General features: G+C 48.9%; 1 protein-coding gene across 6 annotated transcripts in view; it reads left to right on the top strand.

Moving 5' to 3' along the window:
• Positions 1–14,309, top strand: part of SMARCA2 (SWI/SNF related, matrix associated, actin dependent regulator of chromatin, subfamily a, member 2) — a 168,736-nt gene that overhangs the window by 60,247 nt on the left and 94,180 nt on the right. For all 6 annotated transcript variants that reach the window (XM_058657292.1, XM_058657291.1, XM_058657294.1 and 3 more), the window contains exons 12-19: positions 206–263; positions 2,285–2,385; positions 3,418–3,565; positions 6,447–6,610; positions 8,268–8,334; positions 8,971–9,081; positions 12,506–12,748; positions 14,163–14,276. In XM_058657292.1, the coding sequence (XP_058513275.1) occupies positions 206–263; positions 2,285–2,385; positions 3,418–3,565; positions 6,447–6,610; positions 8,268–8,334; positions 8,971–9,081; positions 12,506–12,748; positions 14,163–14,276 (1,006 nt within the window). The remainder of the gene's footprint in view (positions 1–205; positions 264–2,284; positions 2,386–3,417; positions 3,566–6,446; positions 6,611–8,267; positions 8,335–8,970; positions 9,082–12,505; positions 12,749–14,162; positions 14,277–14,309) is intronic.

Raw genomic sequence — 14,309 nt, 5'->3', positions numbered from 1 at the left:
TCGCTGTTGGGCTCGTGGTGACTTTCCCCATCGGGGTAACCCTCACAAGATAATGAAACCCTAACAGGGTGGCCTTTGCAGACACAGTTGAAGTTGTCTGCTCTTGTCCTCAGAGCATGAAACGTGCCCGTTAAGGCACGTGGGTTTGCTGTCTCAGAGTCCCCAAAAGCTAAACCATCTGCTCTGTCCCGCTTCTCTCCTGTAGCTACGAGGTGGCCCCAAGATCGGACAGTGAAGAGAGTGATTCCGATTACGAGGAGGAGGTACGCATGTGTCTGTGTTGGGAGTTATTGATTTGAAAGTTGAGGGGGGCGGCGGAGGTAGAAGCTTCTTCCTAAACATAGGCTCTGCCCACATGTCCATCTGTTTCTTCTCCCTCCGTGTTGGCCTTGGCGTGATGACTGGCACTAAGGGTTTGCAGAAGCTTCAACGGTGCACGCTTCCTGGAGCAGATGTCTCTGGGGGCCTGCTGCCTGACTGGGGTCGGGGTTACAGTGTGAGTTTTCAACTTCTTGGAGCCCATCAAAAGAGCAGTTGGCACCAATCTGGAGATGCCCTCAGTCTCCTAGCAGACAGGAGAATGAAGATGGGTAATTTAGGGTAACGCCTCCTCAGGGTCCACCCTGAGCATAAGGTGCCCCTGTGGGCACCTTATGTAGACAACCAAAAGGGCAACGTGGACTTGGCCTCATGTGTTTGTCGATGCTCTCTGGAAGTCAGTCTCAGTGTGTCTGTCACTTGAATTCCTCGGATATACATTTTCCCAACGAGAAGCACTTTTCTCTTGAGAGGAGTGTGTCTGGAAGCAGAAATGGGAGCCTCGGCTGCTTTCGAGGAAGCAATAATTCAGGTATTTGCAAGACCAACCGAAAGGTTAAAAGTAGATTCGATCTCCTTTATTTAGAGCATTGTTAATAACGTGGTCGTTACGTCTGTTGCTTGCCGCAGTGTCATGGCCTACATGCCAAGGACCGTGTAAAACAGCCCTCCTGAAAATAGCCTTACAGTATTTTGACACAATTGCTTTTTCCCTTCTGTTTTGCGGACCTGTGTTTTCTAAATTAATCCACCATGTGGACTTACTGCTTTTGGCAAAGAAGAAAAATAGTGAGAAAATTACATTCAAATACTGAACAATCACAAAAAAGCAAATACTCCATAGGGGGGCATACCCCAGTTTCCTTGGCTTCTCTTTCACCAAGAGCAGTACAGGCTGAAAACTCAGCATTCCAATTGTATCTTGTTGACTAGAATGGTTAAGCCAGTGAAGGCTCCCTAGGAAGGACTTTTGCCTTTTGTTGAGAAAGCCAGGGAGAGGACAGAGAGAAGATAAAACAGACCTGGTGACCAGTTGTTGCCAGGTCAAGACCAGCCACCACAGACAACCTCAGAGAGCTCTGGGCAGCTGATAGGAGACCCACTCCTGGCCTCGGGCCAGGCACGAGTGAGTGATGAGTGAGTTGGCTTTAGTGGCATTTCCTCCCAAGTATTTCATCTCCTTGCCTGAAAGATGGAGAGGCTAGGCCAGGTCCACGGCACCCTTCCTGCTTCTCAAGGCTATGATCACGTTTGACCTTATCCTGGATGTCATGTCCATTTATAACTTGATCGTCTAAGAACCATGGGAAAGCGAGGGACTTCTGGGTTGTCTACAATGATGTGTGGCCTTCACTGCCAGGTTAGGAATAGACGTGATGAATGTTTTTAGGGAATCCGTCAAGCTGCTACTCTGGCTGAACGTCGTGAGCAAGTAAGGCGTCCTCTGCCCAGTAATTGGCATTCGTATGTGATGTGACACAGGCCCCGACAGCAGCAGGCTCAAAAACTCCAGTCCCTGTACTGTGGACACACGTGGGGCCCAAGTCCCATGGGTGTTGACATGGCTAGTCCCGTGGATTGGGGAGGAAGCTCAGATCTCTGAGGGGTGGCTTTAGAGAGTCAGCTGCAGGGGGCAGGGCCTGTTCACAGGGCTCAGCAACCAATACCCATTGTGCTACGCTGGCTCTTAGGTGTTTATTCTTGGCAGTCTTGGTCTCATGGCTGCCCCAGAAGGTCCCTTTCTTGCCTCCTTCAGGGACTGAAGCAGTCCTGGAATGGTGTGTGGGGCTTGGATAAGCAGATGTCCGGCCTGTTCCCAAGTTAGCATCCCTTGTGAAGTAGAACGCCTTTGGAATTTCTTTTCCAGAAATGCTGATTACAGCGATTCCCTAGCTAACATGTGGTGGTTGTTTTTTTTTTTCTTTTCTTTTCTTTTTCCTCCCCATTGTCCCTCTCCCTTGCCTAGGATGAGGAAGAAGAGTCCAGCAGACAGGAAACGGAAGAGAAAATTCTTCTGGACCCCAACAGTGAGGAAGTCTCCGAGAAGGATGCCAAACAGATTATTGAGTGCGTAGCTCTCGCCTGCCTCCCTGGGGACCCTGCTACAGGAAGTCTGTTCCCCTGTGAAGGGAGCCGGCCTCATGCCCACATCCCACTTGGAGCTAAATGCCCTCTGAGGTCACCGTCCCTTAGACCTCAGACTCCCTTCTGGGCGCCACCCCTGTATCCCTTCTATCTGACTGCCTTAATGACATCAACTCTGACCGAGAAGCCCAAGTGAGACATACAGCGCCCCCTCCATCCCTGTGCACCTGCGGCTCCCACGGAGTCCCTGCATCGGCCACCCCGGCTCCACACTCAGCCCGTTCGTTTGTATTGGGGGTTTGTGCATCGCTTTGCTTGTGTGGTTCTACCATTCCAAGAAAATTTGAAATGCTATGCAGAGGAGAAAAATGTAGGAAAATGAGGGGTTTTTTTTTCCTTTTTATGAGAAAGTCAACATCCTAGTATTTTCTCTATTGTATAAGGCTGTGCTCCACAGTAAGGACCTGTGTTTCACTTCTCTAGCTCGCTTCTTTGAAAATCTTAGAAGCCCTTTAGTGACTGTTGGCAATGAATAAAATACTAGCTGGTTAACAAGGGATAGCAAAACACTGACTAATACCACTCACGTTGCTGCTCCTAACTACCACCCCCTGACCTGCAGGCATGGTGAACCGAATCTGCCATTGTATCCAAATGGCGTGGGAAAGCCTCACTGGCAAAGTGTGAATCTGTGGGTGTTGGTTTGTTGAGCTCACGCACCTGCCTGCACATCTTGACTCCCCCACCTTTTACATGGCCTGGGTAGATGAAGTCACCAGTGTGGGCCTCAGGTGTTCTGTATGCATAAAAACGGGGTGGGGGGTGTCAATATAATACCATGTACCGTGCTTTTTATTCTTCCTTTTTTGTGTCTGTGTGCGGGAGGGTTCCAGGTAGTATATTTTAACCACAACACGCTGCAGCCATCTTGGGATCTCCATTCGTTTTTGGAGTAGCTAGGCTAACCATTTCCCCCAGATGTCCGCGTGTGACTGTACACTCTGCGTCTCCCAGGACCGCGAAGCAAGACGTGGATGATGAATACAGCATGCAGTACAGCGCCCGAGGATCCCAGTCGTACTACACTGTGGCTCACGCCATCTCGGAGAGGGTGGAGAAGCAGTCGGCTCTGCTCATTAACGGAACCCTAAAGCATTACCAGGTAAGAGAGAGCAAGCCAGCAAGCCAATGTGTACCTGTCTCGATCTTCTTCCTGCTTCCAGGGGGCGCCATCTTGCCCCAGCAGATCACTTGGCAGTTTTGATCACTGGGGATAGCTCAGGTCCTGTCTGCTAGGAGACTGAGGGCTCCCCAGGGTGCCTGTAATTCTCACTTTGCAGGATTTTCCTGGTACCAGCTCACCTGGGGCATGCCCGACCAGTTCTCCTTTTGACAGTTTTGGGGTGACTTTCAAGAGACCCTAACTTAGCGCTTGGAGCAGCCTCCCTCTGGAGCTCTTGGCAAACGGAAAACCCAGCCCCACTGTATTACCCTGGGGGAACATCTGCACTTCTTCCTGAAGCCAGTGATGTGTTTCTGTGAAAAGTTTTGGTCGTTGCTATGGTTACGCACCGTGGCTGCGACCACCTAGCAGGTGTCTGCTACATTCTCCCTGTGACTGCTTTGCAGTTACAGCGATGCAGTAAGCATCCGTGTTTTGGCAAATAACCAGGCTGTCAACCTAACAGGTGTTTGATCCAAGCTATCTGGGTTGGGGTCCACGCCCATCTTCTACAGCCTTCTGCTTTGTGGTGAGCTCTCACCAGGAGGATTCTAGAGTTCCTATCCAAAACATGGGTATGTTTTTTTCAGAGACACAGGCTCTTACTGGTGAGAACAAGCACAGCCCTGGACTATCCTAAACCAAGGAGTTGTGAGGGCAGCCCCGCAGTGAGCCACACAGTGTCTGCCACGTGCACCAGCGTGCCAAAGACTGCAGAAACAAAAGCGTGACCCCTACCACACAGCCATGTCCCATAGGAAGCTGATCTATGGAACGAGATGTCATTATATTTTTCCCAGACTTCTCACCGTGCCCAATTTTCACACATCCTGTAAGCTATTAACATTCTGTGAAACACATGTCACCCAGAATTTACTTTAGGAGGTACACATTTTAGACCATGATATTTTTACCTTGTGCGTGTCCTGAAAAGGTCTTCAGGGACCCCAGAAGTCTCTCTCAAAGCACACTTTGAGGGTCACCACTCTGGCCTTGACAAGATCACGTATTCTCCCAAGCCTCTGGTTTTCTTTCTATTTGGCTCTCCTGACATGTGGGCAAACCCACGGTTAGCTCTGCCTCCAAATACAGGCATGTGTATGTGGGAGGGCCGTGTTCTGGGATGTTGGCTGATAATTAAAAAAAAAAAAAGATTCATTTTTACTGAGAAGGCAGATTTACAGAGAGAAGGAGAGACAGAGAGAGATCCTCCCTTCATTGGTTCACTCCCCAGATGGCCACATTGACAAGCCAGGGCTAGGCCAGGCCACAGGGTGAGAGTCTAAAGTGTGCGGATCTCTCACATGGGTGTGGGGCCTCAAGCATTTAGGGGCTGTTCTCCAGTGTTTTCCCAGATTAGCATTAGCAGGGAGCTGGATTGGAAGTGGAGCGGCCGGGACTCCAACTGGCACCCGTATAGCTGCCGCCATGTTCCTGCCCCAACTGCTAATGTTTCAAATGAGATTCGCATAGACACAAAAATCATCCTTTTTCCCCCATTTTCACTTTTAAAAAAAGAGGATCCACTCCCAGTGACGGAATGTTTGGGTGTTTAGTTAGTTGGCTTTGCTGACGGTCTGCTGGTTTCAATGTTGCACGCAGACACAGACGCTTGCCCTTGCCCACCACTTGTGGTTTCTGTTAACTCCTCTCTTCCCCGCTCCATCTTCTGCCTGTTTCCTTGTCTCCCGATGTTGCTGTAGCTCTGCCAACCACCATGAGGACCACGTGGAGTCTGGCATGACAAGGGGACCCCAGGAGACTTAGTGCGATTTTCAAAACACTGCATGCAGTGTCTCCTTAAGAAAAAAGTTGGACCAATACAAGGATGCGGATGTGTACGGGCGCTGTGGGTCACTCGAGCATGCCTGTGCAGGCATGATGCATTGAGCGTTTCCTCTTGGGTTGGCAGCTGCTGAAGGCAAGGGCAGCTGTGTCCTCACACACCTTGCTCTCCAGCTGCTCTGAGGCCTTGTGTAGCCCTTACTTCCAAGCAACCACTCTGTTGGTTTGTTGGTACCTAAAGCAAGTTAGGGTGAACACTCTAGGATGACTTGAGCAAAGATACATTGTAATAAGTTCCACTGTTTCTGCCCAGCAGCTGCAGTGTGATGGTGAAGGAGGACTGGTGATTGGGGGTAGGGAGGCTGAACAATTGTGTTTTTTTTTTTTAACCCATCCTCTCTTCTGTGCCCAACATTGGACCCCAATGCTGAATCTCTGGCACAAGACTGTTTCCAGGCAGTCAGCACCAATGGCGACTTCTGTCTGCCAGCCAGAGAGATGCCCTCCTGTGGGCTCACCAGAGTGGCGCTGGCTCCTCCATCATCCCCTCTTTCCACCCTGGAGTTGGCCTTCTCATCACTCCAAAGGCTGTCTGTGATGATCCGGGCATCTGTGTGCCGAGCCTGCCTTCCGGGTTCTCTTGAATCCTCCCCATTGGCTTTGTGTTCTTGGAGAGAGTCGGACTGGGTTTGGGTTTTTGGTTTCCTTCGTTTATAATAAATCCAGAATGTTGTATCCTGTGAAATGCTAAGTAGGATGAGCAGCAAATCCGCTTACAATCCCGCCAGTGTGCTGCAAGCCATCACGTCTAAATCTGATTAACACTCAGCACCTGCCAAGCAGCGGGAATGATAGCAGGCCTTGGGTTTTCCATCCCCTTCGTCTGGATGCTCCCCTCGTCTCTCCAACTTGCCTGCCATGGGGAGCCCAGCCTAGAGCACGGAGGAGTGGGGAAGTCACAGCCTCACTTGAGTTGTATTAGTATTAATTACCTGTGCACATCTTGGCTAATTGAAGCAATTACTCTTCATTTCAGCTGCAGGGCCTGGAATGGATGGTCTCCCTGTATAATAACAATCTGAACGGAATCTTAGCTGATGAAATGGGGCTAGGAAAGACCATACAGACCATTGCACTCATCACGTATCTGATGGAGCACAAACGACTCAATGGCCCCTATCTCATCATCGTTCCTCTCTCGTAAGTGAAATCATTTATCACCGCAGCCACTGTTCTGTATGTGCTAGACTGTGCTATTACGAGCCTGTCTTTGTTTCTTACTTGGGGTAGAATGATCAGGAATCGTGAAGCCTGCGTGTTGGTTTTCTGCCTTCCCTGCCCCGTCCCACCCCACCCCAGACTTCCAAGAGTACCCTTGGCAGTGGGGCCTGCAGGCTCCTTGATGGGGGTCTCATTGGCATTCCCTCATGACTCACAGAGGGGAAAGGTGTGTGGGATGTGTGTGTTTCCTTTGAAAGATGTTTTGACTTTGTTTCCTGGTTCTGTTCACCAAAGTTCTATGCATACATATGTAGCTATTTAAGAGATTATATGTTTTGTATCTTTCTTTTTTTTTTAAAGATTTATTTATTTTGTTACAAAGTCAGATACACAGAGAGGAGGAGAGACAGAGAAGAAGATCTTCCATCCGATGATTCACTCCCCAAGTGAGCCGCAACGGGCCGGTGCGATCCGAAGCCTGGAACCTGGAACCTTCTCCAGGTCTCCCACGCGGGTGCAGTGTCCCAATGCATTGGGCTGTCCTCGACTGCTTTCCCAGGCCACAGGCAGGGAGCTGGATGGGAAGTGGAGCTGCCGGGATTAGAACCGAGGCCCATATGGGATCCCGGCACATTCAATGCGAGGACTTTAGCCTCTAGGCCACGCCGCCGGGCCTGTTTTGTATCTTTCAAAGCAGAACTGCAATTAAAACCCTAGGTTTGCATTGAGCGAATCTCAATGTGTTTCCGTGACTTTTTCACTTAGGGTAGGATGGCACCAGGGCCTTCGAGCACTTTGTCCCCTCACCCCAGGGGGAGGGGGTCTTTCCTAGGTGGGTCTGTTGGCAGATGCTGCTGGGTGGAGGGAGACCTGTTGGCTCCCCACCACTCTCTGGGGGTAGTACTGAGTTTCTGGCTGTGGGTATCAAGACTGTAGCTCAATTCCCTGAAATCTTGGAACCAATGCCAGAGCTGATGTAAACTTGGCCTTGGAATAAGCCCAGGCTTCTCCCTGAGCCATTTTTTGTGTCGATTTGTTCTACCTGAGTGCTGTTTGTAGACCTGTTCTTGGGATGTTCTGTGTCTGTATACCTTGGGTTCCTGTTGCCTTTTCTCTGTGTTTTGCATATTCTGATGCATACTATGGTGACATTTCCTGCCAAATTTTTTTAAGTCAATCATAATTTCTTTCCCTGCTTGCTTGTGGCAGATTTATTTGAAATATCCATGTGCTTTTATAATTTCTTTTTCCTGACTCAAGTGTTCTCTGAACTTCTACGGCTATTTCTAAAGAATTCCAAAACCACTCTGGCAACGGCTGGCGTTCAGTGCGTATGAATATGTAGATTTGCGCTATGTTTATGTACTCTGCAATTTGTTTTCTTATGAGCTTTTTTTTTTTTTTTTAATGCTCCACAAATCAATTTGCCATGCTTGGTGGTAGCTCGTTTCCGACTTATCTTGTGTCCACACCTTTCAAATAAATACGTAGTTGGGATCTTATTTTATTTTCCCCGGCCCCTGTGAAGGTGAGACCTGAAAATGAAGAAGAACATCTTTCTAACCAATGAATTTTATATAAATCTCTCTCTCTCTCTCTCTTTTTCTGTGTGTGTCTTTTTTTTGTTGTTCTGTAGGACTCTATCTAACTGGACATACGAATTTGACAAATGGGCTCCTTCTGTGGTGAAAATTTCTTACAAGGTTTGGAACGCTGTCTTTAGATATAAATGGGGAACATGCAAAAAATAAGCCCGATTTTCTTCGTTCCGTAGGCACATCTGTGAACTGTATTTGCTTGTAAAGTTCTGTCGTGTTCATCATGTACTAAACAGTGAGAGTTAATCATCCCAAGAAGATTACTGTAATAAACCATAATTACTTTCAGATAGTGAAATGCAGAAGAAAATTGTTAATAATCATATTGCGAGGTTTCCGAGGAGAGTAATACAAGTGACACATATCTCACGTTCGCTGCGCTCCTCACGGGGCTCCCTAAGGGCACCTCCTGACCTGCCTGCACCCCCAAAGCCAGGCTGTCCTCTAGGTGCCGGGGCTGCCTACTGAACCACCCCCTAGAGTCTGGGTTTTTCAGGCCAGCAGCAGGTTCTCTGCTGTTCCCAGATCACCATCGTTTCCTTTGCTCTTCCCCTGCCCTCGGGCTTCACTTGCAGAGCATTTCCTGGGATGTGTCAGGGCTGCGCTGGGGATATAGCCAAGCATAGGACAGCGCATGCGTGCACATACCCTGGCCTCGGGTCTCGGCTCCCTTAGGCAGAGTGGGCGGGACACGCGCATGCTTCCACCGGGCCATGCATCTGTGCTTCTCTCTCCTCGCAGGGCACCCCTGCCATGCGTCGCTCTCTTGTGCCCCAGCTGCGGAGTGGCAAATTCAATGTCCTCCTGACTACTTATGAGTACATTATCAAAGACAAGCACATTCTTGCCAAGGTAGGTTTGCTGGTTTGTTTGCTTTGAATAATTCTTCCATCTCCAGCTGTTGGACCGCCACAGTGGGGGAGCAGAATGATCCCGAATTACGCTCAGTGGAAGAACTTCATCCTTACGTGGCTTGGGTCAATTTCTCACTTTCTTATTTTTCCCTGAAAGAGTCCGATATATTTGGATCATATGTTTTAAATTTTCTGCATCCTGGGGATGAGGGTGTGTGTGTGTGTGTGTGTGTGTGTGTGTGTGTGTGTGTGAGAGAGAGAGAGAGAGAGAGAGAGAGAGAGAGATATCCCGGGCCTCTTATCTGTCTTCTGGACAATGAGTTTATATCTCTTTGACAAGCTCAGTTGACTTGCTTTCTTCAACTTCTATTCTCACTGCCCTGAGTGTGTTCAGGGAAAGAAATCATTGTTTTTGTGGCCCTGGGTTGTTGTCAGCATAGCTTTCTTCCTCCTGCACTTCTGGTCTGTGCTGAGATCAGAAAGTACCTCTCTATCTGGTCTCAAGCGCTTCCCCAAGATGTGGCTCCGTGGCTCTGTGGCTGCTGTGCAGTCGGTCCCGGAGCAGTCCTAGCCCTGCCTTGCTTGCATTTCTCCGAGCTGGAGCTCACGAGGAGTCAGTGCTGTCTTTCGCATGTCTCCTGATCTGTGTGTCCTGAAACGTCATTTAGCCACAAAGTACGTGTTCTTGGTTGTGTGTGTATGTGTGCACAGTATTGTATCATCCTGTCTCCTGAGATGTCCATGTCCTACTGTCTTTTCATGGAACAAGGAATGAAAACATTTTTTTTTTCTACCCCTTGCTGTTCACGGAAAACCTATAGCAACCAGCACGGCCCACAGCCCCTGCGGCGGGGTTCTGTTGCGCCCTCCGCATTACACGTTTGCTCTGAGCATGATGGGAAAAATCTTTTTTTTAAACATATTTTATTGCATTTCTTTTTTTTTAAATAGTTACATTGCATTATGTGATACATTTTTTATGCACTGGGATTCCCCCCGCCCCTCCCCACACCCTCCCCCGATGGCGGATTGCTCCACCTTGTTGCATTTCCGTAGTTCAAATTCAGTTGACATTCTTTCATTGGAGGTATTTACCAAGCATAAAGTCCAACATCTTATTGTCCTGGTAAGTTCAATGGTTTCTTGGTGAGACCATCTCTGGTCTGAAGGTAGAGCCGGCAGAGTATCATCCCAATCAATTAAAAGCCCCAACATAATATTTCCAACCATTTACAACATTGTGGCATTAATTGACATGGTATTGATTAACCAATATGTTAATAGGAAAATGCAGTTTCTCAACCACAACCTGTGACTTCTTCATAGACATTTCAATTTTGGTTTATATTCAACCGTGTTCTATACACCTTAAAATGGCTTAGATTGCTGTTCAGCTGTCTCATGCCTATTTTAATTTTAGTCTTTAGCAGTTTATAGCACTGAAGCATATTTTCGCTAAACCTGGCTGTTTTTTCAGGTGGTCTAACTCTATAATTCTAACAGGATATATGTCAACAGTTTAGGTGAGCATGTTTAGGAGGGGTGTGCAGAGAAATCTTCCACACCCCAGTGAGGAGTAACTAATCTTTGTGTCCCACCCAGTGAGTTATGAGTGCGTCAACATGATGGGAAACATCTAAAGCAGAGGTGCTCTCCCAGGGCGAAAGATTTTCATCATTGAGATGGCACAGCAGTGATTCCAGTGCTATTCCTCAGGAAGTTGGCAGTGTCAAAAGAAAAAAAAAAAAAAAGACAAGTTTTTGACATTTCTGCAGGAGTGTGTGTGTGTGTGTACTGTGTACGTGTGAGATTGTCTTAGAAGGTATCCTAGTATGACTGGCGCGTATGTATCTCAGAACTTATCTGATGCCTTTGCGTAATTCCCTAAACTAAATCGGGGCAAGGAAGTACCTCTGCAGTATTTACGGAATTCCATTCTCTTCTGTCTGCTGGCCCCGGTTCCATGCTGATGGTGAGGCTGGGGCAGTGGATGGTACAGTTGTGATGATTCTTGAATACTTTTTGGCAGAAGTGGTAGAAGACAACTCTCCTCTCCTCTCCTCTCCTCTCCTCTCCTCTCCTCTCCTCTCCTCTCTCTATCCTCTCTCTTTCTCTCTCTCTCTCTCTCTCTCTCTCTCTCATCTCTTTCCTGGGCCTCCCCGCCTGACTGACAAGTGTGTCTTTTCCCTTGGCATTCCTAGCAGTTGTAATTAGGAAGGCGACGCGGTGCATCCTCTGCTGCCTGCCTCCTCTCTCTCTTTCTCTGCGGCAGGATCCAGGGACAGCTGAACACCATATGCTTTTCTTGGCCACCACCGCTCTTCTGCAGGGAATGCCTAGGCTCAGTGGAACATTTCTCATTGTTCCCACCGAAGAAACTCAGCAGTGGTCTGAAAGAGAGGGCCGAAGGTTAAGGTGTGAGAGAAGAAAATGGGGCTGTGGGGAGCCAGGAGGGAGGATCCTGCAAAGATAATCACTGTTGGCCTGTAAGGTGCAGTCAGTCATGTATTGGCAGATGGCAGAAGTGAAGTTTTTGCATTGCCTCCCAAGGGGTGTGTCAGCTTTGCATCTTGGATACAGGGAGGTCCTAGGCCAGTTGGATAAGTGCAGTGGATGAGCTGGGTAGCCCAGTTGCTGGATAAAAAAAAAAAAGAAAATGCTAAAGAAGTGGGGCCCAGCAGTGTAGCAAGCAAAGCTGCTGCCTATAATGCTGAACCTCCCGCATGGGTGCTGGTTCGCATCCTGGCTGTTCCACTTCAAATGTAGCTCCCTAATAATGTGCCCAGAAAAGCAGCAAAAGATGGCCCAAGTTCTTGGGCCCCTGTGCCCATGTGGGAAACCCTGATGAAGCTCCTGGCTCCAGGCTTCAGTCTATCTTAGTCCTTGCCATTGCAGACATGTGCGGAGTAAACTAGTAGATGATTGCTCTCCCTCTATTTTTCTCTCTCTCTCTTCTCTCTCAGTTTGTGTGTATAAAGGAGTTGTGAACTCCTGCTGTGTGTGGAGATCTACATTCCATGCTTTCTCTGAGCTGAAGTGGTGTGGCCATGAACTCGAGCACATGTAACATCCTAGAGTGTTGACAGCCAGTGTGGTTTCAGGGAACATGTGACGGTGAACGAGGTGGTAGGATGGGGAGGAAGAGGATCTGGACTCAGGGCTCACAGCTGCCTGGTCTGTGGAAAGTGACTGGAGAGCCCATGAACTGTGCGGAGCAGTACCATTTGCCACTTTCCACTCAGCCATGGCATCGGGTATGGGAAAGTCCATCAGCGGAGACCAACGTATCCTTAAGGAATGTTTCAGCCTGTCATGGACCAGGCATGCCTCTTTGGTTTTCTGTACCACCGCCGGCCTTTGGCATGTAGTTCAGTTTCTGCACTGACCCTGCTCGTGGCTTCTCCCTCTGGTGTGTTTTACAGATTCGGTGGAAGTATATGATCGTGGACGAAGGCCACCGAATGAAGAACCACCACTGCAAGCTGACCCAGGTCTTGAACACGCACTACGTGGCCCCCAGAAGGATCCTGTTGACCGGCACCCCCCTACAGAACAAGCTCCCCGAACTCTGGGCCCTCCTCAACTTCCTCCTCCCCACGATTTTTAAGAGTTGCAGCACCTTCGAACAATGGTTTAATGCTCCGTTTGCCATGACGGGTGAAAGGGTACTGGCACCAATTCTGTTTCCACTGCGTGACAACAGAAGGGACTGTGAAAGCCTCCAGCTCACAGCAATAGAGCCAGAGGGAAAAAAAACCCCTGCTTAGCGGGGTGCATGCAATCTGAACCCCAGGATCACAGTCCTCCACCCCCCCCAAATTGAGTGGCATGGGAGGGTATCCTAAGTCCGTTTTCTTCTGTTAACATATTTCCCAGGCCACTGGAGGAGGTTCCTGGCCAGTGGAGGGTTTAGCCACTGCAGGATGAACATGAGGAAGTTTGATGCATGAATGTGGCTGAGCCACATAGCCAGCTGAATACTAACCCTCGAACACAGCTTCAGTTGGGCTTCCCTGCAAAGAGTTTGCATAGAGAACAACGCTGGTTTATGCCGATTGCTTGTATGTAGGTTCTTCTGGTTCCGGTGGTGTGCCCCAGTTTTGTATATGGGTTTAAAAAAAAACAGCTCAGACCCTGAGGCAGCCATTTTTGGATCATAATTACCCCATCAGCTGTCTCCTCTTAGAGCTCTTTGATGAAAGCAAGACAGGGACCACTGCAAGGAAAGAGAGAAGGGTCCCTGTCATGTGGATTAGTGGTTCCCTAATGGTTGGAATGGAAAACCACGAAGCACACTTTGGTGAAATTTATGTTTGAAATATGCTTGGCCCTTTAATCTTGAGTTCCCTGCTGAGCACACTAAGCTGTTTGTCCTCCATCGATTGGCTCGCCCATTTGTAGGAGGCCATGTCCAGCAGCCCTGCTCTCCCACCGTGTCCCCCAGAGACTGAGAGAGGAAGGGGAAAGAGACCACAGACTGGGATGCTTGTATCTTCATCTTCTTCATAAGTTCTTATCTATAAACCACTGTCAAGAACGAACGAAAAATTAAACCAAATTGGCCCTAGGTTGATTTCCAGCCTCTCTCTCCCCCTCTCCCTCCCCCCCCCCACCCCCCGCACAATAGATGAAAGTGGCAGTGAGGGAAGGAGTCGCTGTGTCTGCTACGTCTGTCCTCTGCTGCCTCCATGCTGACACCCTCATCTTGTCACCATGCCCAAGTCCGCAAACACGAGAGGGCCCCAACCTCAGGCTCCATGAGGAAGGCATTCACCCTTCCCCACTCTTCATCAGCCCTGATGGTTCATAAATTCGCCCACATCCCACAAAATGTGCTGATTTCCAACCGGTGAAACCCCTTGGTCCTTCCCGTGAAACTCAGCCTTGAGCCAGAGATGTAGAGGTCGGTCGTGGGGTTACCCCAATGCCGGCAGGTGAGAGGAGATGGAGAGAGGTGGTCACGACTGGCACACGCCTGGCTCTGACCTTGACACTAAAGCACGTGAGAGTCCCATGCCCTGCTTTAGTCCCTGAAACATCCTTTCAAAAGAATGAAACTCACAGAGGGATGTGTTGCAGGTGGACCTGAATGAAGAGGAGACCATCTTGATCATTAGACGTCTACATAAGGTGCTGAGGCCGTTCCTACTGAGGAGACTCAAGAAAGAAGTGGAATCCCAGCTTCCAGAAAAAGTAGGTTGCTGATTTGGAAAGTTCTGGGTTGTT

The sequence above is a fragment of the Ochotona princeps genome, chromosome 31, assembly GCF_030435755.1.
Source record: "Ochotona princeps isolate mOchPri1 chromosome 31, mOchPri1.hap1, whole genome shotgun sequence".
Classification (NCBI taxonomy): domain Eukaryota; kingdom Metazoa; phylum Chordata; class Mammalia; order Lagomorpha; family Ochotonidae; genus Ochotona; species Ochotona princeps.
The sequence above is the reverse complement of the archived record's forward strand: the minus strand, read 5'-3'. Positions and strand labels throughout refer to the sequence as shown.